We start from the raw sequence: 23,970 nt of genomic DNA, 5'->3' as shown, positions 1-23,970 counted from the left end.
GAAGAAGAAAAGGCTAAAAAGAAAGCGGAAAAGGAAAAAGAGGAAAAGGCAAAGGAGGAGAAAGCAAAAGAGGAAAAGGAAAACGAGGAGAAAGAAAAGGAGGAAAAAACAAAAGAGAAAAGACTAACGAGGAAAAAGCAAAGGAAGACAAAACAAAGGAAGGAAAAGCAAAAAAAAAAAGAACAACAGAAATCAAAAGAGGAGTTGAAAAAGAAGGAAGAAGAGAAGGTAAAAGGAGAAGCAAAAAAGGAGAAAGGGAAGGGAGAGAAAGAGGAAAAGCAGAAGAAAAAGGGAAAGTCCAAGGGTAAGAAGGAAGAGAAAGAGGTGAAAGCCCCGATTGCAGCTCCTGAACCTGAGCTGAAAACTGAGCCTGACGTTGAGCCGACCCCTGACCAGCACTCAGTGAGCAGCGGGGAGACACAGGTGAGTGTCGCTTCTACAACTATCACAAACACTCTCCAACATCTTAATTCTTTTACCTGCAATAACATGTTCAAGACGGAACCAGAAAAAGAATGACCAATGAAAAGGAACACATGCCAAATAGCAGCTCATTTTCTGGAGATTTAAAGCCTCAGACATTTACATTGGTGGATTAGAGCTCACTTAATGTGACTTTCCTTAGAACCGTGCAAAGGTTTTCTATGTGTGCTCGTTTTCTCCCGTGGTCTAAGTTTGATTATCCATCCCAGACTCAGGTCCTGTGTTTTTTCACCCTGAGGAAACATCAAACAGTGACATGACAACCCTACCATTATGATAAATTCAATTTGTTATAAAACTAAATTGCATAATTACATTTATTTGGGTAAATGGAAAATGTAACCCTTCCACTATAACCTTGAAAAGCAACTAGCAAAAGTATATTCCATTGATAAAACATTTTTATTAATTTGGAAATTGTGTTATTTTGTGAGCTATATACAGAATCTTGTCCTTTTTTTTTTTTTTAAGGTGTCATTCATCCTTTTTATTTTATTTATTTATTTTAACAATTTTACAATAATCAGGGTCCCGACGGTCATAAAATTCCTGGAAAAGTTATGGAATTTGAAAAAACGATTTTCAAGTCTTGAAAAGTCAATGAATAAGTTAACTGTTTGGGAAAGTTTGGGAAATATAACCTATTTAATTTTAATGTTTAAAATGTGTTAAACCCCAAAGATATTAAGTATTATCTCAAAGTGAAAGTGCTGCATACCGGCAGCATAATTGAGCGGGAATTACGAGATCTCACAAATTTACGAAAATTCACTCTCCACCTCATTTATAAAACTGTGCGCAGGTGAGATCACTTCAGCTAGCGTATGCTAAAAACCAGGAAATGCATACACAAAAAAAAGATCTTAGCACTTCAGAACTAAGTCATGGAAATTTGGTAAAACATTTAGGAAAAGTTTTGAAAAATCATTGTGAAAAAAGTGTGGGAACCCTGGAATGCAACACATTTGTTGTTACCCCCAAGTACTTTAAGCATTTGTGTGATTTTTTTTTTGTTTTCTTTACTCTGCCAGCCACCACAGGTGGAAGCCAAAGAAGAGATTGCAGTAACAAAGGAGCCTGAAGTAGCCGAAGAAGTGAAGGAGAGCATAGACGTGGAAATAGTGGAGGAACCAACAGAGCAGGAGAAGGTGGCTGAAGAAGAAAAGGAGGTAACAGAGGAGGCGAAGAAAGAGAACCCTGCAAAAGAGAAGAAGACAGACAAGAAGGCAGAAGAGGCGAAATCCCCCAAACGCCCAAAAAGCATGCAGTGCAAAGTCACCTTACTTGATGACACTCAGTTTGAGTGTGAGCTTGATGTAAGAGACTAAAGTACAACTTGTATTTCAGTTACATAGTGAGTCCTGATAAGCATTGTTTAGACCGTCTCTGTGTGTCTTTGTTGTTTAGAAACATGCTAAAGGCCAAGAACTGTTTACCAAGGTGTGTGATCACATCAACCTACTGGAGAAAGACTACTTTGGCCTTGCTAATTGGGAAACACCAACCAGCAAGGTAGGAATATATATTCCCTTTTATTTAATGTATATGTATTATTATTATATTCATTAAGATTGCTTTTCTGTCCTCACATTATCTGCAGACATGGCTTGAACCTGCCAAAGAGATCCGGAAACAGGTTCCTGGTGCTGTGTACGAGTTTACATTCAACGTGAAGTTTTACCCTCCTGATCCAGCGCAGCTCACTGAAGACCTCACCAGGTGAATGCCTGTGACCATAAACAACCAGTACACATTAAATGTGTGCAAACCAGTCCTAGTTCTAGACTTGCTTACTGTATTTCACCTTGACTAAAGCCTCTGTCTTCATCTTAAAATGTCCTGCACAAAGACATCATTCATTGACCAAAAATGTGACCTTTTTTTAAGAAAAAAAAAAAGCAAAAAACTATTACATAAGGTTCAGGTTTTCACATGTATTTTCTTCTGTGCACCACGTATAGGTACTACCTATGTGCTCAGCTAAGGAAGGACATTATGCTTGGCGTGCTCCCTTGTTCGTTCGTCACACTGTCCTTGCTGGGCTCGTACACGGCTCAGTCAGAGGTGGGAGAGTACGACCCAGAGCTCCATGGAACAGACTATGTCAAAGACCTTAACCTGGCTCCTGGACAGAGTAAAGAGCTGGAGGAAAAAGTGATGGAGCTGCACCGCACATACAGGTCAATTGACATGCAGGGGATTTACTGATTTTGATGGTTGTACTTATGAATGAAAAGAAGTTGATCCAGATCAGAACTAACTTTCTCCGTGTCTTTGTGTAGGTCAATGAGTCCCGCCCAAGCAGACTTGCTGTTTCTAGAGAACGCCAAGAAGCTTGCAATGTACGGTGTGGACTTGCACCAAGCTAAAGTAGGTTTTATCTTTTAAATTGTCAATATTTTAAAAAAAACATTATTCTGTTTTTTTTTTTTTTCAACCCATACAATGCCAAATGTTTTGAGCTTTCCCCTGATAAGAACCATATAGAATATTTTCCCTTTACTCTTATTACAGTAATGACAAAATGTATGTACATCCTTTTTTTTTTAAACTGAAGAGATTAACATTTTAAACTCCATGACCTCAGATTGTAGTCTCATCATGTGAGAAAGTCTGCCTCCTAGTGATGGTTCATAGTTGTTGCACTGTGGTTATTGAAGGTCGCCTGTAAGAAGATCTTTTTTTTCCCCTTGCAGGATCTTGATGGAGTTGACATCACACTGGGGGTTTGCTCCAGTGGGCTGATGGTTTACAAGGACAAGCTAAGGATCAACCGTTTCCCTTGGCCCAAAGTGCTCAAGATCTCCTATAAACGAAGCAGCTTCTTTATCAAAATCAGGCCGTCAGAGGTACATGCAAATGTATTTTTTCTCTTTTAATTTGTATGTTTAATCCAAAGCCCTGTTATGAAGCCACTTTACATCAATCAGTGTTTTCTTTGAGAAAAGTTTGATACTTACCATAAATTAGTTTGCTCCTTTAAGCTATTAAAGTGAACAAATGTAATTTCCTTTTCTTGTTATTTATTTCTCTTTAGCAAGAGCAGTACGAAAGCACCATTGGCTTCAAGCTGCCAAATTACAAAGCCTCTAAGAAGCTGTGGAAAGTTTGTGTTGAACATCACACATTCTTCAGGTAAAGCCAGCTTGTTCCACTCTTTCGTTGTGGTTATTTTCAGGTTCCCCTTATCTTCTTTGATTGAGGATTCCATAGTTGCTGAAGCTCAAGTACTTTATTGGGTCCCTGGCTTTATTAAGACAATGAAAACTAAACACTTTTGTTTTAATTCTTACTCAGGGTTTCGACTGTGGAGACTCCCTCATCCCGTCGCTTCCTGGTACTGGGCTCCAAGTTCAGGTACAAGCGGCCGCACTCAGGCCCAGACCCGCCAGGCTAGCTCCATGATTGACCGGCCAGCTCCTCGCTTCACTCGCTCTGCAAAGCAAACGGCTGTCGCGTAACCTGGATGGAGGTAATCCAGTACAAAAACTTATGTGATTTGTATCAAACCAAATGTTTTCTAAGCTGTTCTGTGATATGTTTCACTGGCTCAGCTGGAGATGAGACTCTCCAGTTTCTGCAGCTACTCTCGGCATCAACCAGGTGTGAGGTTGATGATTGGTCATTGTTGATGTCCTCTCTCAATGCCCAACCTTCTCCGAAATTCTCAGGTACCACAACGTGTGTGTTTTTGCGGAAAGCTTGTTGCACATTAGCCGCTTGTAGCCTGACGCCAACATTAAAGCTCACATTCATTTTCTTTCTTGCCATGGAAACATTGGAACGCTGGTTAGCAAACAGTGTACCAGCAACCTTGTGCTTTTTGGTCCTTGTGTCCCCTGAGGGTCATGTTTCTGTTCTTGAAGCTACTGTCTTTGCTCATTGCGTGTCATACAGCACCACTTTGCTTGCTTCTTTGGCCTTTTTACCTAATTGACTCAGTCATCATTGCTTTACTAGATGCTGTTAAAGCTTCCAATGGAATGCTTGTGCAGAATCTTGAAAATGTATTTGCCCGTTTTCTTGTCAACTGCTTTTCTTCTTCTTAAGTATAGTAAGTATATTCTATTGTTTCATGCTCATCCCATCAAACTAAACTCCTAGCAATATGTCACAAACGCTCACCATCCCACTTGATTAAAAAAACTTGCTTAAAGCATTGTATGCTGCTTTCGTGGTTGCCGTCACCTCTCACATGAAACCATTACATAACTGCCATCACGTCGTCATGTCTTCACAGCCAGAGGGGCCTCTATGCAGACTTGCACTCAGCCCCGGGAGGAGGGGCTGTCCAGTGGAACCTGTAATTTAGCCCAGAATGGCACTGAGACAGTCAGTGAACCTTGGCAAGAAAAGGCAAACGATGAGCAGCAGCAGATGAGACAGAACGATGAGTGGTCCGTTCTTCTGGGCCGTAATCCTCCTCTTCTTTCTTCCCCTCTTTTGATTTTGTGAATCCACCAGGTACCTACGAATATACTGTATCTATCCTCACTTTGGTTCAGTGCATTATGTGCTTGTGTATTTTTAAACGGGGATGTTTTTACTGTTCAATTTGGACATGAGCAGCAAATTCTTCATTCACTGGGGACAGGAATGTTCAACATGCTGTATATTTCCTCTGATGTTGTCAGTGGAATCCAAGGTAACAAAAACAAGATCTTTGGACCTGCTGTTGCAACCATCAAAGAAGCAGCAAGATGATTGGTGCACGTACTTTGACCAATTCTCAGCTTATCTTCCAATAGGCCTGTTGAAAAACACTCCATGTGAGTCTCCTTGTCTTCAAATGGGTTCAGATTTTTTGGTTTACTTCACTCAAGTCACTTTTCCCTCTCACTCTGTTCAGTCTCTGCATCCCAGTTCCAGCTCCAGCAGGAGGAGCAGGTCATACATGTAGCACAACAGGAGCAGGTCGCAACTCAAGTCATTAAAAGGCTGCAGGAAGCGGTGGTCTTAGTGGACACAATGGCAGAGAGGGAAGCTTTAGAAATCAGGCTGAAGGAAGTGAAGGATCTCGAGGACAGGTTGGTTGAGGTTGACGAGATGGCAGCCAGACTGCAGGAAGCAATCGAGGATGAACTGGGGAAGGAAGAAGTAGAGATGTTAAGAGAGGAAATGAGAAACTATGGAGCAGAAACAAGTGCAAGAGAAAGGTGCGAGTGAGGTGATAGTGAAGATGTTTGTGAGAAATGTAGAAAGAGAAGAACCAGAAGTGGATTGAACTGGAAGAGCAAATAAAAGAGGTATTTTTAAAAGATTTGATGCCTGAAATAAATGACAACTACAGTGTGAAGTTTGAAGGCAAAACAGAAGTTGGTTTGGTTGGTGATTTAGAAGAGAAACCTGCTCAGATAGAACAGGACACGAAAGTGCAAGATGATGGGACAACTTCCCATTGTTTGCATTTAAAATGTTTGAGAGTAGGACACCAATGAGAGTGACTTTTGTAGAACAAAACCGCCTTGAACCAGGAAAGGAAAATGGAAGTCACAGATGATGGTCTGATTGGTAAGTTAGAGCGAACCGCCCTCAGATAAAAAAGGAATGGCAAGAGGATTGGAAGAAAAGTTTCTCTCTTGGGTCGTGGTTGGGACTACTTCTGGTTGTAGCATTCAAAGAGAGCAAGAGTGAGACAGTGAAGATGGAGATTATTGTAGAAGGAAATCGAAAGATAATGGAAAGAATAGAATCTGGGCAGGCCAAATCTGAGGAGCAGCCAGAGATGATGGTGGAGGGGACACAGACACAGGTTACGGACAGAAATCAGTGTCAGTGGAAAAGGAGGATGACTGGTTCATTGTGTTTGAACCGTCCTCAGTACAAAGCTGATTTCATACCCCCAGGTACAGTATGACTTTTTTTTAAAACAGGCTTTCACCAATACTACTAATATTCTAACATATATAACATCTAAAAGTGATTAATTTATTAAGAAAAAACCCTTTTATAAAGATGCAGAAATTAACAAATTAACCAACACATTTTGCTTTTTAAAAACTTTACAAACATGCTGACTGAGTTCTTAGCTGTGGATTATATACAGTAGTTTGCACCTTTTGAAGCAAAAATGTAATGTTTTCATTGTCATAATCAGTTACCAGAACACAGAGCAGTATTTCAGAAGAGTATCTCACTTCCACTGATGTGACCTCAACGCTTGTGGAAACAAATGAGAAAAATCTAGTAGAAAGACAAGTGAGAGCAGAGGGAGTGTGGCGTCCACAAGAGATCCACAACCACAGACTGTCACAGAGCGGGTTGATGACTGGTTTGTACTGCTGGATCCTGTTCCCAGTAAAAAGGCCTATGTACCACCCAGGTAATGTTGGAACTCAGCTCCTTGTGGGTTACTGGCTTTTTGAAATACTTGCTCATAAAAAGTAAAGACGTCGCTGCTTCTGATTGAACTTAAATGCTGTTGTGTTGACTCAGCAGTTACATTGAAGCTGGAAACTGCTCTGGTGGATGAAGACGTTATTGTGTCTGTGGTTGAAACTGTAGAAGACAAAGGGACAGAGGAAGTCATAGTTGAAGGGAAACAAATAATAGAAGAAGCTTCAAGATACAAGGAACAACCAATCCCACCACAGCCTGATGATGGCTGGTTTGTGTTGTTGGATCCCCTCCTAGAGAATCATCATATGTCCTGCCAGGTATTTGCATGAACCCCCCACTGCTTTGCTCCTTTTATGAAGCAAGCCGTCCCCTCTTCGCTTTGCAGATGTATTTACATTAAAAGTTCCTGTGCTTTCTGCTGCATCTGAGCTTTTTCATCTACTGTTTAAGTTGTTACAACGCAGCGTCAGAAGAAGCTACTGCACAATTCATTGATTCTCAGCGGTTGTGCAGACAGAGAAAAGAGTCAAGTTGTAATAGAAGAGGAAGTGCCACAATTTTCAAGAGAAAAGCAGTTTGTAGCACCTTCACAGGTTGTCATCGAAAAACACGATGACTGGTTTGTGCTGCTGGACCCTCCTGTCAGGGAAATCCTGTTATTGCCACCAGGTACTAAAGATAGTCCCATATTGCTTGCACTGCCTCTCTTCATATAGTTTTTTCATAGGTGGGGGTGGTAAAATTTGTCTTTTATTCTGTTTCTCAGTGGTTTCTACAGCTGAGTTTGCCAAAATTTATCAGCAGGAAAGTGTTTCTAATGAAACTCAAACACAGCAGCCATTTCTAACCAAGAGGTTGTTGGAGAAGAGTTTTGTGATGAGAACGTAGACGAGCAAATAATTCCAATGCAGATGCTTTGGAATATTTTAGGGAAAAGGAGGATGATTGGTTTGTGCTGTTGGATGTTGTTACTAAAGAGACTTCCTATGTGCCTCCAGGTATCGATTGCAATCACGCACCTTAATAGCATTACACCAAAATATCTTATTTTTTAATGAACTGAGCAGAGGCTAAAGCACTGAGTTTTGTTTTTACAGTTTTTGTCCCGCTGCCTACAAAACCCCACCCTTCCGTTCCTGTAGAAATGAAAAGTGTAGAGCAGAAGGTGTATCTAACAAATGTTGGTGAAGTAAGATCGCAGCCTGCAGAGCTGCCACCAGAGAGAGAAGATGACTGGTTTGTGCTGCTTAAAGCTGATCGAGAAAAAGCTGTCTTACTATCAGCAGGTAAAAGATACACACCTGATTTATATAAATATTGTTTCCTAGTGTTGTGGCTGTTTTAGCATCTCTTCTTCCTTTTGATTCTGTTTGTGATGGCTACTTCATTCAGCTGAGAGGATTCCAGATATGAAGATGCTTGAGGCTGATGTTCAAACCACAGATTCCTCAGATATGGAAGAAGATGATAATTAAATGTGGATGAGAGGCAAGACGGTACAAGTCTCTCTAAAATTAAACCAAGCCAAATGACAACAATGTCAGAAGCGTGAAAGTGGTGATGATTGGTTTGTCCCTGCTGGACTACGCCCGAGAAAAGCCTATTATTAATTGCACCAGTACCTGTTACTGGGAAACAATCTGGTCCAGCTGCAATGCAAACCCCACATTATACTGACTCACCTTTATGTGTTTCTGCTAGTTGCAATGGTTGAGACAGATTATCATGTGGTATCACCTGTCCAAGAAAGCCCAAAGCCATCCAGCAAGACATGAGCCAGTCTGTGTGGTTCATAAAGGATTTTCCCCCTCATTCAAGAGAAGTGGATGATGACTGGTTTGTGCTGCTAGATGTTGGAGAAAAAGTTCCAGGTATTCTAACTCTGCACCTCAGTGAATCTGACGTCAATTATGAAGCTCATTTGTCAATTATCCATTACAGTTTGAGTTCTACAAGTTGGTGAACACTCCTGGATGTTTAATTGCAGTTTTTTTTCTCTGTACCTCATGTCAGTGGCCATGGAGAATCGTGTTCCTTTGTATCCTCAAGTGAAAGCAGCTAAAGAGTTCCCAGTTGTAGAGCACAGAACAATGCAGAAGGTTACCTTTGTGGAAGAGACGCTGAAACAGCAGATTGTGGTGCCACGAAAGCCGCGTCCAGCTGTGAGAGAGCTAGATGATGATTGGTTTATTCTACTCGATGTGGTCCCCAAGAAATCAGGTATTAATTAGAGGAGGGGAAGTTCAGCAACATGGTGTTTTATTTCTTTAATATGAAACAATCATTCAGAACTCTTGTGACTCTGTTTCCTCATCAATTTTTAAAATTTGTTTTCACATCACCTATGTCAGTGCCTGTTCCTGAGCGCCTCCGGTTACCAGCCGAGGTCAGAATTCCGCCTCCTCCAGCCAAAACAAAGATTGCGTTTTCTGAAACAAGACCGCAGTTTGCAAAACGCATCGTGGAAGAAAGAATTCCAGTCACACGCACACATGTGAATGATGACTGGTTTGTTCTACTAGATAGAATCAACCTTAAGGAGTCAGGTACTTATCGGTTGGTTGGCTTTGTTTCCTTGAAGACGTGCAGCTCAATCATGATTGTGCACCTTTACTAACATCTGCAGTTCCAGAGTTGCCCAAAGAGCCTTTGACTGCATTCTTTCTGGCTTTGTGCACCTTCTCATCCATTTTTTTTGCTTGTAGTGGAAAAGCGAAATGTGTTTTCCGCATATTGTTTTGTAGACCCATGCTCAGGGTCTACGTGTGTGTGTGTGTGTGTGTGTGTGTGTGGCTTTTCTAAAACCAGGGGAACCAGAGAACGATTAAGGTAAGAGTAGACACTGCAGCTTTTGCTTTTGCCAGGTTGCTCAACCGGAAATTGGTAAGTATTTTAGCGCTTTTTAAAGGTATCTTTTTCTTCCGTGTGTATGCACAATTGTATGCCCTCAAAACATTCTGCTCATACTCTCTTTGTAATTCCAACCATTTGTTTTCTTTACTATTTGTCCAGTGGTGATCACACAAAGGGGTGCACGCCCTGTCAGTGCTCCAGTCTTCTCCCAGGCAGCTCTGTTGGAGGCTGGAATCCCCCTGGCACCGCTCGATCAACCACAGACTTCCACCCCCATCAAGACCAGCCGCCAGGAGGAGCGGAAGCTGGAAGTCACCGTCGAGTCTGTAGAGCCCTCCAAAATTGAGACTGTGGCTGAAGATAAGGTATTCAACTATTGGTTGTTTGGTGGTTTGTAATGTAAAGATTTCTAAAAAAAAAAATGATGTCGTGAAGGACGAAAGATGAGTTGAAGGCACATAAAATGTAAATAGTTTAGAGTTTGATAAAAGAAAATAGGTATGACTGAGTATGGACTGTTTCTCTTACTGCTGTAGTCAGCAGTGTGGAGGGACCAGAGGGAAGTAGACTCTTCCATCATTTCCACCATCAATGGGGACATTCAGGTTAGTGATTTGGACACAGGCCTCTTGCATGAGAGACGTGTGTTGCTAACCTGTGTCCCTTTCTCCCTGGGTTAGCACGAGTCTGAGCTGACGGGCGTGGAGATGGTGCGAATGCGAAAGGTCAGAGTCTTAGCGTCGTACAGTACATCTTTGCCACTAATGATCTTTCCATTGGGGGTTAGATCACCATTTGTAGCATCTCTTCCAAAATATTAAGAAAATCTCTCTGTTCTCTCCTGTTGTGCCTCAAGGCAAACAAACTCTTATTTTGAACTCTGATCAGAATGATTAAACGTACAGTGGTGTGAAAATTGTTTGCCCCCCTTTCTGATCTTTTACTTTTTTGCATGTTTTCCACACTTCAATGTTTCAGATCATCAAACAAATTTAAACATTGGTCAAAGATAACACAAGTAAACACAAAATGCAGTTTTTAAATGAAGTTTTCTTAATAATCCAAACCTACATGACCCTGTGTGAAAAAGTGTTTGCCCCCTAAATCTAATAACTGGTTCGGCACGCACATATACGAGCTCCTTTTCAAAAGCAAACTGAAATAGCTGTACCTTTCGTGGACACGTTTTTAATTGTTGAAAATTAGTTTTCACAGGTGACTGTCGATGCTTTATATCTATAAGGTAAGAGAAAGGCAGTAGGTTGAAGTGAACCGTTAAATGTGCTGAGGACGTTGGCGATTGTCCATTTGTCGTCTTTGTGGGGAACTGGGACATCATTCATCTTCCTCATCAGGAATTCACATTGTAAATTCAGTAAATTCAGTTTCAAACATGTTGTTTCCAGCCAATCTGAGTTGAGGGGTTAGCTTTGATGGATCCAGGAAATTATTCTAAACCCCTGGGTTCGGAGCAGCAGGTGCTGCGCTCCTCAAAACGCGCATCCATCTCACCTTACAACCACATTAATAACACTGTCTATTTCACCTTGTGGCTGCCCAAAATGTTTCCTCAACTGTGAAAGCCACGAAGGTTCTGGCACACTGTCCGTTTAAATCTTGCTTGGGTCAGTACCGGTCACTGGATCAGTATCAGCAGCCGTACCTGGAGGAGCTGAGGTCCCACAGTGTGTCAAAGCCTTTTTTTTTTGCATGCAGTGTCTTTATACAGTTTGATGTAATGTTCACTAGTATCACCGCTGTGTACAAGTCCATATTTTCGGCTTGTAGTATCTGTTAGGTAAAATACAAACACCGGTAGGTAGATAATTTCACAAACATAAGCCGCTAAATAAATTGACGTCCCTTCCTTTTTGACTCGGCTGTTGCTGTATAGATTCACATCAATAAAATAAAGATCATACACAAACACTAATGTTTCTTAATATTTTAAAGATAAAAAGTAATATAATGCAAACTTCAATAACAAAAAAATAGTTATTATCCTATTTTAAAAAAAAACCTGTGTTACAAAGTCGGTGGGCACAATGCTTGCGCTGGGGCAGGCCGGGGCCCCCATGGCACACTTATAACGACGGGCTGAACTACAGTGATACATGGATTTGTGTCAGTCTAAAAAACCACAAAAATCTCCACTAGCACAAAATAAAGTCCACACACTTGTTACTATGGTCTCTATTGCGAAAAACTGTCACTAAAGCGTTCGCAAATATACCGGTATGGGAGGTTGAGTTTCGGTTTCTGTTTTAAAACGGAGCGGAGAGAGGAATTTTTTTTCCCCCCACACCTTAAAAAAAAATTCTAAGCACAGTGGGTACAGGATTCCGGCGTCATTGTTTTTGGATTATTGTTTTGCTGTAGAACCCAAGGTTCACTTCAGCTTGAGGTCACGAACAGATGGCCAGACATTCTCCTTCAGGATTTTTTCGGTAGAAAGCAGAATTCATGCTTATCACAGCAGGTCTTCCAGGTCCTGAAGCAGCAAAACAGCATCAGTGGTTTTCGTCTTGGAACTCTGCCGTGCAGGCCATTTTTGCCCAGTCTCTTTCTTATGGTGGAGTCATGAACACTGACCTTAACTGAGGCAAGAAATGCCTGCAGTTCTTTAGATGTTGTTGTGGGGTCTGTGGGGTTGTGAGTCGTCGCTGCTCTCTTGGGGTAATTTTGACTGGCCGGCCACTCCTGGGAAAGTTCACCACTGTTCTGTGTTTTCATTATTTGTGGATAATGGCTCTCACTGTGGTTCACTGGAGTCCTCAAAGCTTTAGAAATGGCTTTATAAACCTTTTCCAGACTGATAGATTTCCATTACGTTTTCTCATTTGTTCCTGAATGTCTTTGGATCTCGGCATGATGTCTATAGCTTTTGAGGATCTTTGGTCTACTTCACTTTGTCAGGTAGTTCCTGTTTAAGTGATTTCTAAATTGAGAACAGGTGTGCTGTAATCAGGCCTGGGTGTGGCTACAGAAATTGAACTCAGGTGTGATCAACCACAGTTATGTTTTAAGTTAACAGGAGTTGGTGGGCAACACTTGTTCACACAAGGCCATGGCCATCCTCATTAATAAAACCCTTCATTTAAAACTGCGTTTTGTGTTTAGTTGTGTTATCTTTGACTGATGTTTAAATTTGTTTGATCTGAAACATTTAAGTGTGGAAAACATGCAAAACAGTAAGATAACAGGAAGGGGGGCAAACACTTTTTCACACCACTTTAGTAGGATACGATTGTGCTTGCCTCAGAATGTGCTTGTTTGTAGATTCTTAGTCTCGATTCACTTCTTTCCATTGCTTGCATTTGTAAACACTGGAATGCACACATGCATGATAAAAGCTGAAATGTATTTTCTTAAAAAAGAGGCATGATAACTGGTATTTTATCACATCTGTCAGCACTTGAGAAAGAGGACTCTTCTTTGCTTCTTTGTAATGGTATACTTTTGGCCTCTTTGGCCACTTAGCCTCAAACTGTTTTGCATGTTAATCCCTGAACACTTTTGTATTAACACTGTAGTGAACTTTGTCTGCATGTGTAAAGCTGTGATAGTTTGATGCCAGTCAAAAGGAGCACCGAAACAAACCCACTCCTTTTTGTTCTTTACATTTTCACAGAAAAGAGCTAAGAAAATTGAGGGTGACTCAATTTATGTCAGACATAGCCTTTTAATGTTGGAGGTTTGTATCCCTTCTGGAGACGACGTTCTCCAGCTATTATTTTCTTGCTCTTTGGCACACTGGCTGCTTTTTGATATCACGCTTGCATTGGGCATGATTCACACTTCTCGCATTCAGTGTAAATTTCTATAGATTACATAACTGTGTGTATGTGTGTGGCAACACAACTCTAATCCGGGTTGATTCAGGAGAGTGCTGCTGATCTCATAAAAAACAGGATTCCTACATGTGTATTGGATGCTAAATTTAGCTATCTAAGTCCATTCTGGGACATCTACAATACCATTAATTAATATATTCCAATAGGATTTACAGTAGATGGTAACATTTTTTATGATACATTCCAGTCTTTTGTATGCAGTTTCTAATAATGTTTTAAATGGAACAAACTGATACACCAAACTGGTGGCTAACGGCTCAAAAATGTTATTTAAAAAAAGTTTAATCATTTAATATATATATATATATATATAATTAATAAATATTTTGTGAGCAATATAGTTGTCATCACATTTTATTTGGCATTGGCAAATAATTATGCACATTTACAAATATTGTTCATGATTTGAGTGATAACACATGTTATAAAGGCTATTTTGCACAATAGGTGTGTCTTCAGATTTTTACTTGTCCTTTGGTGCGCCTTGGGCACAAAAAGTTTGGGAACCACTGGTCTACACCATCAGTATTCTCCTGCTCTTGCTATTCACCGTCGGCTTTCATCTATCTTCATATTTTAATCAGTATACAAGATTGATTAAGTTGATCATTGAAAGTATTAATGTTTGCTGCATATTTGCTGTGGTACTTTTGAAATAGTTGATTTGTGGATGGAGCGCACATCATTACTGGTCATGATAAGTAAAAAGATCAACTGGGAGCTAAATGTTGCCCAATGGCTGCTGCTGCTGCTTTTGTTTTTTGACTTTGAAATGAACAGGCTTCATCTTCAAAACCTGAGTCGCGTCTGCTGTCATCACCTGCTTTTTGATTTCGCAGTTTGACATGTTTCACCGCAAGCCCAATGCTGTAAAACAGATCCTCAATGCTCTGCTCTTTTCTTTTATATCCTTCATGCACTTTTGATTTTAAAACTTTGATAAATCATACCAGGACTCCTTGCAAAGTTTCTGCGGTAACACTTTATGTGAAGTTTTATGCATAAGGCTGACATTACGCTGACATTATCTATCATTAGCATGAATAAGGTGTTATGAAGGCTGACATTAAGTGTTGTTTGCCAAATTATGACACATTTGGAGCTATGTTGGCATTTTTTGGGTTAGGTGGAGGGAACGGGTGGGGTTAAGTAGGTTTAGGGTTAAGGTTTGGAGTTCGGGTTAGGGGTTAGGGTAATGAAGGGTTAGGGTAACGAACTACACTTAATGACAGCCTTCATGACACCTTATTCATGCTAATGACAGCGTAATGACAGCCTTATATATAAAACTCTAAATAAAGTGTTATCCTTTGTGTGCTAGACACGGTGTCAATTAAATATATTGATTTTTTTTTTTTTTTTAAGGAGTTTCTGATAATCTATCAAGAAACCATATGTAGAATAAGGCCGCCTCATTATTCAGTGCTCCTGTTAATCTTGCTTCTGCTTGTGTTTAACCTTTAAGTCACTGCCATAAATACCCTAAATCATATTCTAACTTTGTGCTTTTCCTCTCGTCTGTTTGTAAATCCCTCCCCTTATCTTACCCTCACACTCTCTGCCTTCTTCCATCCATATTGACGTTGTGTAATTGCTCCCCCCCGTGTTGTTTTTCTTGCTCCAACTGTCCTTGTTGCAACCCCACTCTCCTCAATTCTCTCCTCCCCGGCACCGCAATGTCACCTCCCTCCTTGGCTTTCCTCTGTGTAGGAATTTGATAAGCCTCAGGAGGACCTGCTCAAGCATCACGCCAATATCAGTGAGCTGAAGAGGAACTTCATGGAAGCCGTCCCGGAGAGCAGGCCCAGCGAGTGGGACAAGCGTCTGTCAACACACTCTCCATTCCGCACCCTGGGGATCAATGGTCAGCCTCTGCCCAGTGCTGACGGGGTACGTGTCAACTTATTTTAGTTTATTACATCTGTTAGTTCAACACTTCATTGGCTGTTGTACTTCCTATATCTGACCAAAGTCCTCTACAAACTTTACAAGGACAGAGATTTTCTTTTTCTTCTATAATGTGTGTCTTCTTGCAGCCACTTTTTAGGAGTTCTCACACTTTTTGCTCCCCGTGTTGTCAGGGCACGACTTTGTTCAGCATTGTTGGAGTCTTTGAATCATTTCATTGTCATATTTTTGCAGTGGGTGCGTGTTGAATAAATGCTGTTTTATTTTTCACACATAAGACCATCAATCGTTTGCCTACTGTATTTCAAAAATTGATATGGAAAAAGAAAGGATTGCATCTTTAATGCAATCTTTGTTTTTCTTTCTGCATGCTTTTGCCTTGATATGGATAATAATTTGATAACTTTTGTTATACATATTTTCTGGTACCTTTGCCAAAAACTGTTCAGTTTATTATGACCTTCGCCATTAACAGCGTTAAAGCTGTGCCTCTGCAGGGAGGTGCCACTCGATAAAATGTAGCCGATACACATAAAACATACATTCCTTTTTTTTATTCTCCAATGCAATCACACATGTCCACTGCAAATATTCATTCTGTTGTGCTTTTGTTGCTATCGTCTCCTTGCCACATTGCTCTGGTAATTGGTCACGTATATTTGTTTGTAAGTATCATCATGGACAAAACAAACCTTTTTTTGCCATATAATGAGCAAAAAGGAAGTTCTCTGTTCTTGCGAGTTATTGTGTGGAGGCCTGTAGTGTTATCACTGCTCTGTTGTTAGATTGGATGGTAAATCAGAGGAACCTGAAAATGCCCCTTCATTGTTGAGTCATGGATAAAAGTTCATGTTAAATTATATTATTTGCAATTATTGCAAATAATTCTGGTGTTTCAATGCATTCGGAGTGACTTTGGTTCTTCCAACTGCTGCTCTTGTTCTCTGTCTGTTTGGGCTTTGCATGTAGTGTCTAAGGCCCAGGCATGTACTTGGAAACACATGCATGTTTTGGCAGAACGCAGTTGGAAAGTTGCAGCGGGGTTTGTGTTTTTGCTCTTTCTGTTTGGAGCCTGATGTGTTTGAGGTGTCTGTGGGAAAGGTTGTCCAACCTCTGGAGACCTCACACATTCTGCATTGGTTGCCTCTATACCCTGACATGTTAACATTGCATGACTGACCGTCCTGACTTTGAAATGCATGACTCAAAGATGACCACTATGAGTGTTGCACGGGTTTTGAACAAAGACCACCCGGTCGTTTCTCCCTTGTCGCTGACTTTCTTTCTGCTTCTGATTCTTCAATGTTTTTTTTTTTTTTATTATTGTTTTTCATCCTGCTTCCACCTCTTTTTTTTGGCTGCTGCTTTTTTTTTTAATAAGCTTTGCTTGTTTTACAAAGAAGAGACAGGCTTCCTAACAGTAACAGATAATACTCTACGCCATGCCTTTAGTCCAGCACAATACACCAGTTAGTCACACAGCCATCACGTAAAAGTCTAATATGCAGAGAGTCACTTTGCCTCCTCTTTGCATTAAATCCTTGAACAGCTTGAACACAGAGCATCCGTACTTGACGACTAATGCCCCCAAACTGTTACATGGCCATCAGAATACATTTGTACTGCATTAAAATCAAAGCAAACTGACAGTTGATATAAGCAGTCGGAGATCACGTCTGCTTTCTGCCTTAAAGAAATCAACACTCTTTGCTTTGTCCAAGCATGTTTTTCATTCACTTGACCATGCAGTCAAAGTGCACTTCTACTGGCAATAGACATTTTTACTAGTGCTGCACAACCCTTTGCATATTAATAATAATAATAATAATAATACCAAGAACACTCAGAGAGCCAAGCATCAAATATCCTCTTTTCCAGATATTCACAGTTATCTGGATCAGTGATCCTGATCATGCTACCTTGATCATTCACACTTTAACAGCGTTTGAGTCATTTTCATCCCCATTGATAATGGTACAGTTGGTCCAAATGTATGAGCACCAACATTTTTTTCCCACAAAAAATTGTGATGAATTGCAAAGTCCAGAACCACCATAACTGAGGAATCGACCCGACATAACTGAGTCATATTTGATCAAGATATTAATTAATAAAATTCTCCTAATGACGTGAAACAGGGATTTTCTATTTTTGAAACTGATCCAGAATCAATCAACCAGAAGTAATGGAATCTTCCATGGCGTACGGTCTGTTTTTAGTTAAAATTTTATCAAAATCCATTAAATACCAGTACTTTTGATGTAATCCTGCTAACAGACTATTAGAATATTACCTCCTTGACATGTGTAGTAACGATAATAACAATACTTTACCTTTAAGCAAGGCAATCCACATCGCCTTGTGTAATGACTGAGTGCTCTCGGAGGGTTGTCGTTATTGTGAAAAAAGGTTGTGGTGTGAATGAGTAATTTCTGTCTATGATTCTAATTTTGGAATAAATATAAAATATTCACCAAAGCCATAATTACAATAATACTAATTTAAGGAGGACTTAGTGGATATCCTGAAATGACCAACTGCATATAATACAATAAGAATACAGTTATAAAGCTACATTTAAGCAATAAATTTACAAGATATTACCAACAGCTTCTATTAAGCAAACATTTTAAAACTGTGTGTGACTGTGGTTCTCTGGAGTTTCCCACCTGTCATTGTTTAAGCTACAATTCCACCATTGTTCTGTTACCAAAGTAGGGTTATGTCTAAAAAACTCTCTCTTTTGCCAGCAAGTGTACTTGACTTCCTGTCTTTTCAAAACAAAAGTGATTTGTTGGACATGGAAAAAGATAAATCACGTTAAAACGCATGTATCACTAACATTTCCATGATCCGGACGAATAAAATCGAAGTTTAATTTTGTTGGACTGAAGTCCCATCAGAGTCACTTCTTAGTGGGCTGTTGTGTCACTCTGGCTTGGATAAATGAACTATGGAACATTGGTCCTCCCTCTCATCTATGTTCCCTCCTCCTCCTCCCCTTCAGTTTGTCATCCGCCTCCCGCGCGGCCCACTGCTAGACTTCTACTCCAAACGCAGCTGAGGGGTGGGCTCCACGCTGCGGAAATACCACACAGGTGTGAATGAGACCCATGGAGGGCAGACCTAGCCCATTTGACCATCCATCTCTAGCTTTTGCTTCTTCTGTTCTTCTTCTTTGTGTCTTCTGCGACATCACAACATTTTTCACCCGCCATTCCCTGCCTCACTCGACAAGCTGCTCCTTTTTCATGCCTGCATTGAATAAGACTCTGACACATTGTTTCCCACTAAGAGAAGGTTTTTTTTGGCTTCTCCAACCTCATAGAGACTGTTTCCCAAAAGACTTCATAATACCGTACTTTAGCTAATCTTCATAAAACTGACTTTTCTCTGGGAGTTTTTGATGTCTGGCCGTATCACTTTGAGCCTGTTTTTATACATTTATCAAGGTATGTTATGTCTAAAATATTGTCTTCAAATAGTCAAACAAGCACTGTGACATTTTCTTCTGAACTCTGTGTAGAAGAGCAATGTTTTTTCCTGAAGAAAAAGGCAGCATTCACTGTCCCTCCTTGGTGACATTGACGACTTTGGTGCAGCTTATTTGTGAAACTTGGTATCTTATTATATATACTTATCCTTCAGAAAGCAGCTGTATGACATTCCTTGTTGCATGACGTTTTGACAATCAACCTTAACCAAAGAATAAAAAGCCTTTCATATAAACATAAAAACATGTTTTTTCTAAATGTGATTTATCATCTAATGTAATGATATTTGAAGTGCAGAGGAATGTTTTGTCATTGAAATAGGGTGCCATTTAAGTATATTAGTCCATGTACTAATAACATAATTATAAATATAAACATGGGACTAATGTCAATATCTTCCCAGTTAAGGAAATATGTTGACACACAAATAAGGGAGCATTTGTTTTAAATGGGTATTTATCTTTGCGGTACAGCAAAGAAAGTATTTTGTTTACTGTACATTTTTAAGAAATAATGGTGTGAAAGCAAAATATTTACTGGTAAACGTTTCTAAAGAAGAAATACATTTGGATTAATTTCTAGTATATGTTTTTTCATGAGCTTTTTGGTAAGGTACTTAATCTTGTATACTTACCTTTCTTTCAGCACAACTGATTTATCTGATTAGAAGCAGCTCACACATCTCTGCCATTCTGCATTTTGACATATACTTCCTTAAAATGTATCCATATATCAGTCTTCACAATGACATCTCTACGATCACAATCTCTCAACACTTTGTGCTCATGTCAAAAATGTACCATTCGTGCATGATGACTCTTTTGAATTTATTTGTCTATGCTTTCATTGTTTGCCATGATAGATTTCCATTTTGTAGTGTTTAACGCACATGTTTCACCTCCTCATTGTCACCTGGTGATTTTTTTTAATGTCATTTTAGAGTGTGTTCCTTAGCCCAATATCCACTGGTTCAGAGGCAAGGACTGCGGCCATGGAAACCAGCAGTGTTTTGGCCAACTCAGATACCCTAAGTCCTACTGTGAACCACGAGCGTGCGCCTGATGATGTTGACGCTTACAGAGCTCCTCTTGAGGAAGAGCGCAATGAGGAAGAAGTAGTTTATGAGACCGTCTTGCTTCCAGTGGTAGAGGTGGAAATAGCACAGCTGCCTCCGTCCTGTGAGGCTTTAGGTGATTCTCTGGAGGAAGATGGATTGGAGAGCTCCAGGAGGATAGTTGTATCATCCCCAGCTTCCCATTTCTGGAGTGATGGTCCTCAGGTCGTACGCTGCTTCCAGGTAGCCTCCTGACTCCTCAGGGAGATGCTGATTCATCCTCCGCCTTTCCTTCGGTTGCTATGCTTGCTCACTCCTTTGCAGCATTGTGCCAAATCAAAACCTGTGAATTTGTCAAGATTGCACATGAGTGAGGTGTGAATTAATATTGTCATGTGACTCAGGATGCTGTAGAGGTGTGGCACTGTGGTGCGCTGGGTTCTCATCTATGGTGACGGGTCGCTAACACTCCCACGAAATCTTAACCTTTAGCTTCACCTTTTGTCTTCTTCCAAACTTCCCACTAATCACTCGGTAACGCGTGACACTGATCTAGATTTAATAGTTGCCACTGGTTAGTTTTTAAATGGAGGGCGAGATTTTTGTGGTGAAAATCAAATCCACAGAGGAGGAATGCATGGTGTGAATGCAAGTGTTGTCTGTGGGGTGCAAAGTGTCAGGTTCCGCAGCCACTCATGGAGCTATGCTCCCCATTCACAGCCCCCTCTGGTGCAGACTCAGACAGTCACCATCACAGCTGCATCCAACTCCTTATCCAGTGGCATCTCCACCACAGAGGTTCCTATCGTCCCGACCAAGACCTTCACCTATGAGACCTCACAGGTAGGAGCTCCGACCTGCTCAACCCAGATCAGCTCTGAATAGAACAAACAGGAAGAGAAGCTGAACATAAGCAGGTCTGGGAGGACCAGGAGGGAAGCTCCAATATGAGCCCATGGCAGCACTGCACTGCCTCCAGTGGAAGCACAGGGACAACTGGTCAGCACTGTATAATACAGGTTTGGTCATACTGTTTTCTCCAGATTGATGGAGCAGATGAGGACAAGGACAGCACCACAATGTCCACTTCTAGCACCATGACCTCTGAGACCACCAGTGGAACCACAATCACCACCACTACCACTCACATCTCAAAGGTAGGCGGTCCCTGCAATGCTCCCACGGCTTCTTCTGTGGTGTTTTTTGGCCAAAAGCTGAGTGTCTTTCTGTGCAGGTGGTAAAGAGCGGGTCTTCAGAGACTCGTGTGGAGAAGAGAATCGTTATTACTGCTGACTCTGATTTTGACCAAGATAAGGTACAGTTGCAACAACACACTCATGAACCACCACTTTGGAAACAATGGTCAAATTGATTTATTTTATAAAAAACTAATTTCTGATAGATTTAATGATAACTGCGTTACTGGCCACGGAGGATTAAAACTGAAATATATTTCAGACACTGTACCAGCTGCATTTTATTGTGGAGCTTACATCCAGTGTAATTATAGGTAGTCATCAGTGACGTGCCGTGACCACTAGGGTTGGGTAGGCACGTTGCAAATCAAGACCACCAATGACAATTTCATATGTTTCTGCTGGCAAGCGTTAATTCAATTCAACTTTATTTGTATAAAGCAATTTCCAACAAAGTCATCTCAATGCGCTTATCAGAATATAAAATTCATAATAAAGAAAAAACCCAACAAGATCCGCATGAACAAGCATTTAGCATCTAACAAAATCAACATTGTATAAAACCATTAAACATAAACCATTCATTAATATAGCCTCCATACTCTCCCAACAAGATATATCTAATGACATGGCAGCGCATCCGTTGTTTGTGTTGGAAACACAGAAACACGGAGAAAATGACAACAACTCGTAACAGCCTCAGTGAAGAGCATCCTCAAAGCCAATCCTACCCACAAAGCCAATCCTACCATTCACTGTGGAAAATACGAACAATTTTCTGACTTTACCTTTGCTGAAGGTCTGGTAGCTCAGGTGTTTGTCTCCCATCTTTTAAAAGCTGCCTTTTTACGTAAAATGGTTTTCATCTTGGAGAACTGACTGCGCATGCCCAAACACATAGAAACAAGCTATGGGGCCAGAAGCAGAGCAGCCGTGTGCTTTTGGGAGGGGGCGTGGCCTCCTCCTGCCTTACAGGGAAGTGAGACTGCAGCCGTTCCAGGAAATAGCGCCGTTTAGTAATTTGGGCTATGAAATGCACAAAATGCTGACACCATCGGAAATGGAAAAATAAATCATTTATAATTATAGTATAATTAAAACAAATAATCAAAATATCAATTCACCCTTGGGTAGGCACTGCCTACCTTGCCTACCCTGACTGCATGTCACTGAGAGTCATATTGTATAAAAGGCCATCGGAGCATTTTTGTTCATTATCCCCCGCCCACAAAGTGGAAGGGGAATATAGGTTTGGGCTCCGTCCATCCGAGTTAAAGGACAGCTTTTCTCAGAAAAGTTTGCCGTTTAAGATAGGATAACCAAATTCGGTGTGCGGCTTCCGGGTATCAATACCTTGATGGAGTTCGAAAATGAGAAGCACGCAATTATTTTTTTCCGGAGTTATTGCCCTTGTTCCATTTTTTTTTTGGCAGAGGGATGTTGATGACTGTCTTGTTTTTATTTGCTTTCAGAGCTTCCCCCCATCCCCTCAGTTTACATTGCCATCTACTGGCAATATACAGTATATATTTAAAGGTCTTTGGTGTTTACGGTCCATTCATTAGGATTCTGAGGCTTTCAGCAGCAGTAAAAGCTCAGTTCGGAAAGCATGAGCCTGAAATGACATCAGTCAGCACTTGATGTTAGATGTTTTCCAGCAAATATATTCCAAAGGCAAATAAAGGCGTTCTGATTGGTCAACCTCAATGAGACGCATCCTAAAAAAGGCTGACCTACGAGAACAAAGTTTTATTTAAAGTGCCAGTGTTAGACCAAAATCTTGACATGTTGGAATGGAGTTAGTGAACATTTGTCTCCGTTGCAGGACAAACACGGCGGAGCATCAGCATTGTAGCTGAATCACACCTTCAACAGCCATAACACTGAGCACACGGTGACCAGCTCTCTACGCACACATATCCCAACAGAACCATCCTTTCCATCTTCAACTCAAATGATTATTTACCAATGTAGGGCTGTAGCTTTTTTTTTTCTCTTGTCCAACTGTTCATTGTTGGTAGTGCTGCACACCGCACAGCTTTACATCAAATGCTCATATCATTCCCATGTTGTCAAAGATCATTTTATCGCTAAAGACATGTTATGTTTGCTTTTATTGTTCTAGTGGTTTTTTACACTGTTGGTTTTATACAAACTTCCTGTGTATGTTGTATTTTAGACTACATTATAGGAAGCTGTTACTGCACTTCCCTTGTTGAACAAAATTATTCTTTTTTTTTTTTTTTTTACATAGTTTGCATTAATGTGAACAAAGATATTCTGCTCTTAAACTTGGACAGTGTTTGACTTTAACTGTTCATTTGCAAAATTAATACCTCAATATTTCATCCCCAGCCAGCCAAGATTCAGTAGCCTACTCTTTCTTGTAATTAAAAAAAAGATCTATTTTAAGATTATTCTCTATTTTTTAGAAGTAATGCTTTTTGTAGTATTTGTACAAATTAAGGTTTTTAATTTATTCACGTTCACCTGCTTGTTAAATTGTAGGCTACCATTGTGCTGTTGACTGAATTTGGAGGTGCGACTCTGGGAATCCATTTTACTGGCGTTATTAGCGCTTCCTTTAAACCTGATAACAGTGGAGTGCTTCCCTCAACCCTGTTTGGTTTCATGTCATAGGTTTGCTTTGAGCATTTTAGATGAAGGTTTTACAAGTTCTAGTCTGGTCTGTGCATCTCAGGTTATCATACACTTTATAAGACTGCAGACCTTCATATGATTGTATGAGGAATGTCTATTGTATCTACACTAGTCTCTAATATAATTGT

At 40.5% G+C, this 23,970-nt stretch overlaps 1 protein-coding gene across 1 annotated transcript; it reads left to right on the top strand.

Annotated features, from left to right (window-relative positions):
• The first annotated feature begins 72 nt into the window (after positions 1–72).
• Positions 73–23,573, top strand: LOC114477852 (protein 4.1-like). Its single transcript, XM_028470490.1, is given in 26 exon segments — positions 73–423; positions 1,515–1,799; positions 1,891–1,995; positions 2,084–2,202; positions 2,445–2,663; positions 2,766–2,853; positions 3,180–3,332; positions 3,521–3,618; positions 3,781–3,844; positions 3,846–3,923; positions 3,925–3,955; positions 4,038–4,402; positions 5,347–5,626; positions 8,538–8,693; positions 8,836–9,042; positions 9,174–9,368; positions 9,835–10,040; positions 10,212–10,280; positions 10,356–10,400; positions 13,307–13,369; positions 15,240–15,419; positions 19,872–20,228; positions 20,706–20,828; positions 21,029–21,142; positions 21,220–21,300; positions 23,007–23,573. Coding segments are annotated over 25 exon segments (3,480 nt in total). The 5' UTR covers positions 73–423; positions 1,515–1,745; the 3' UTR covers positions 23,037–23,573.
• The last annotated feature ends 397 nt before the right edge of the window (positions 23,574–23,970 follow it).

This window comes from Gouania willdenowi, chromosome 16 (genome assembly GCF_900634775.1).
Source record: "Gouania willdenowi chromosome 16, fGouWil2.1, whole genome shotgun sequence".
Lineage (NCBI taxonomy): Eukaryota > Metazoa > Chordata > Actinopteri > Blenniiformes > Gobiesocidae > Gouania > Gouania willdenowi.
The sequence above is the reverse complement of the archived record's forward strand: the minus strand, read 5'-3'. Positions and strand labels throughout refer to the sequence as shown.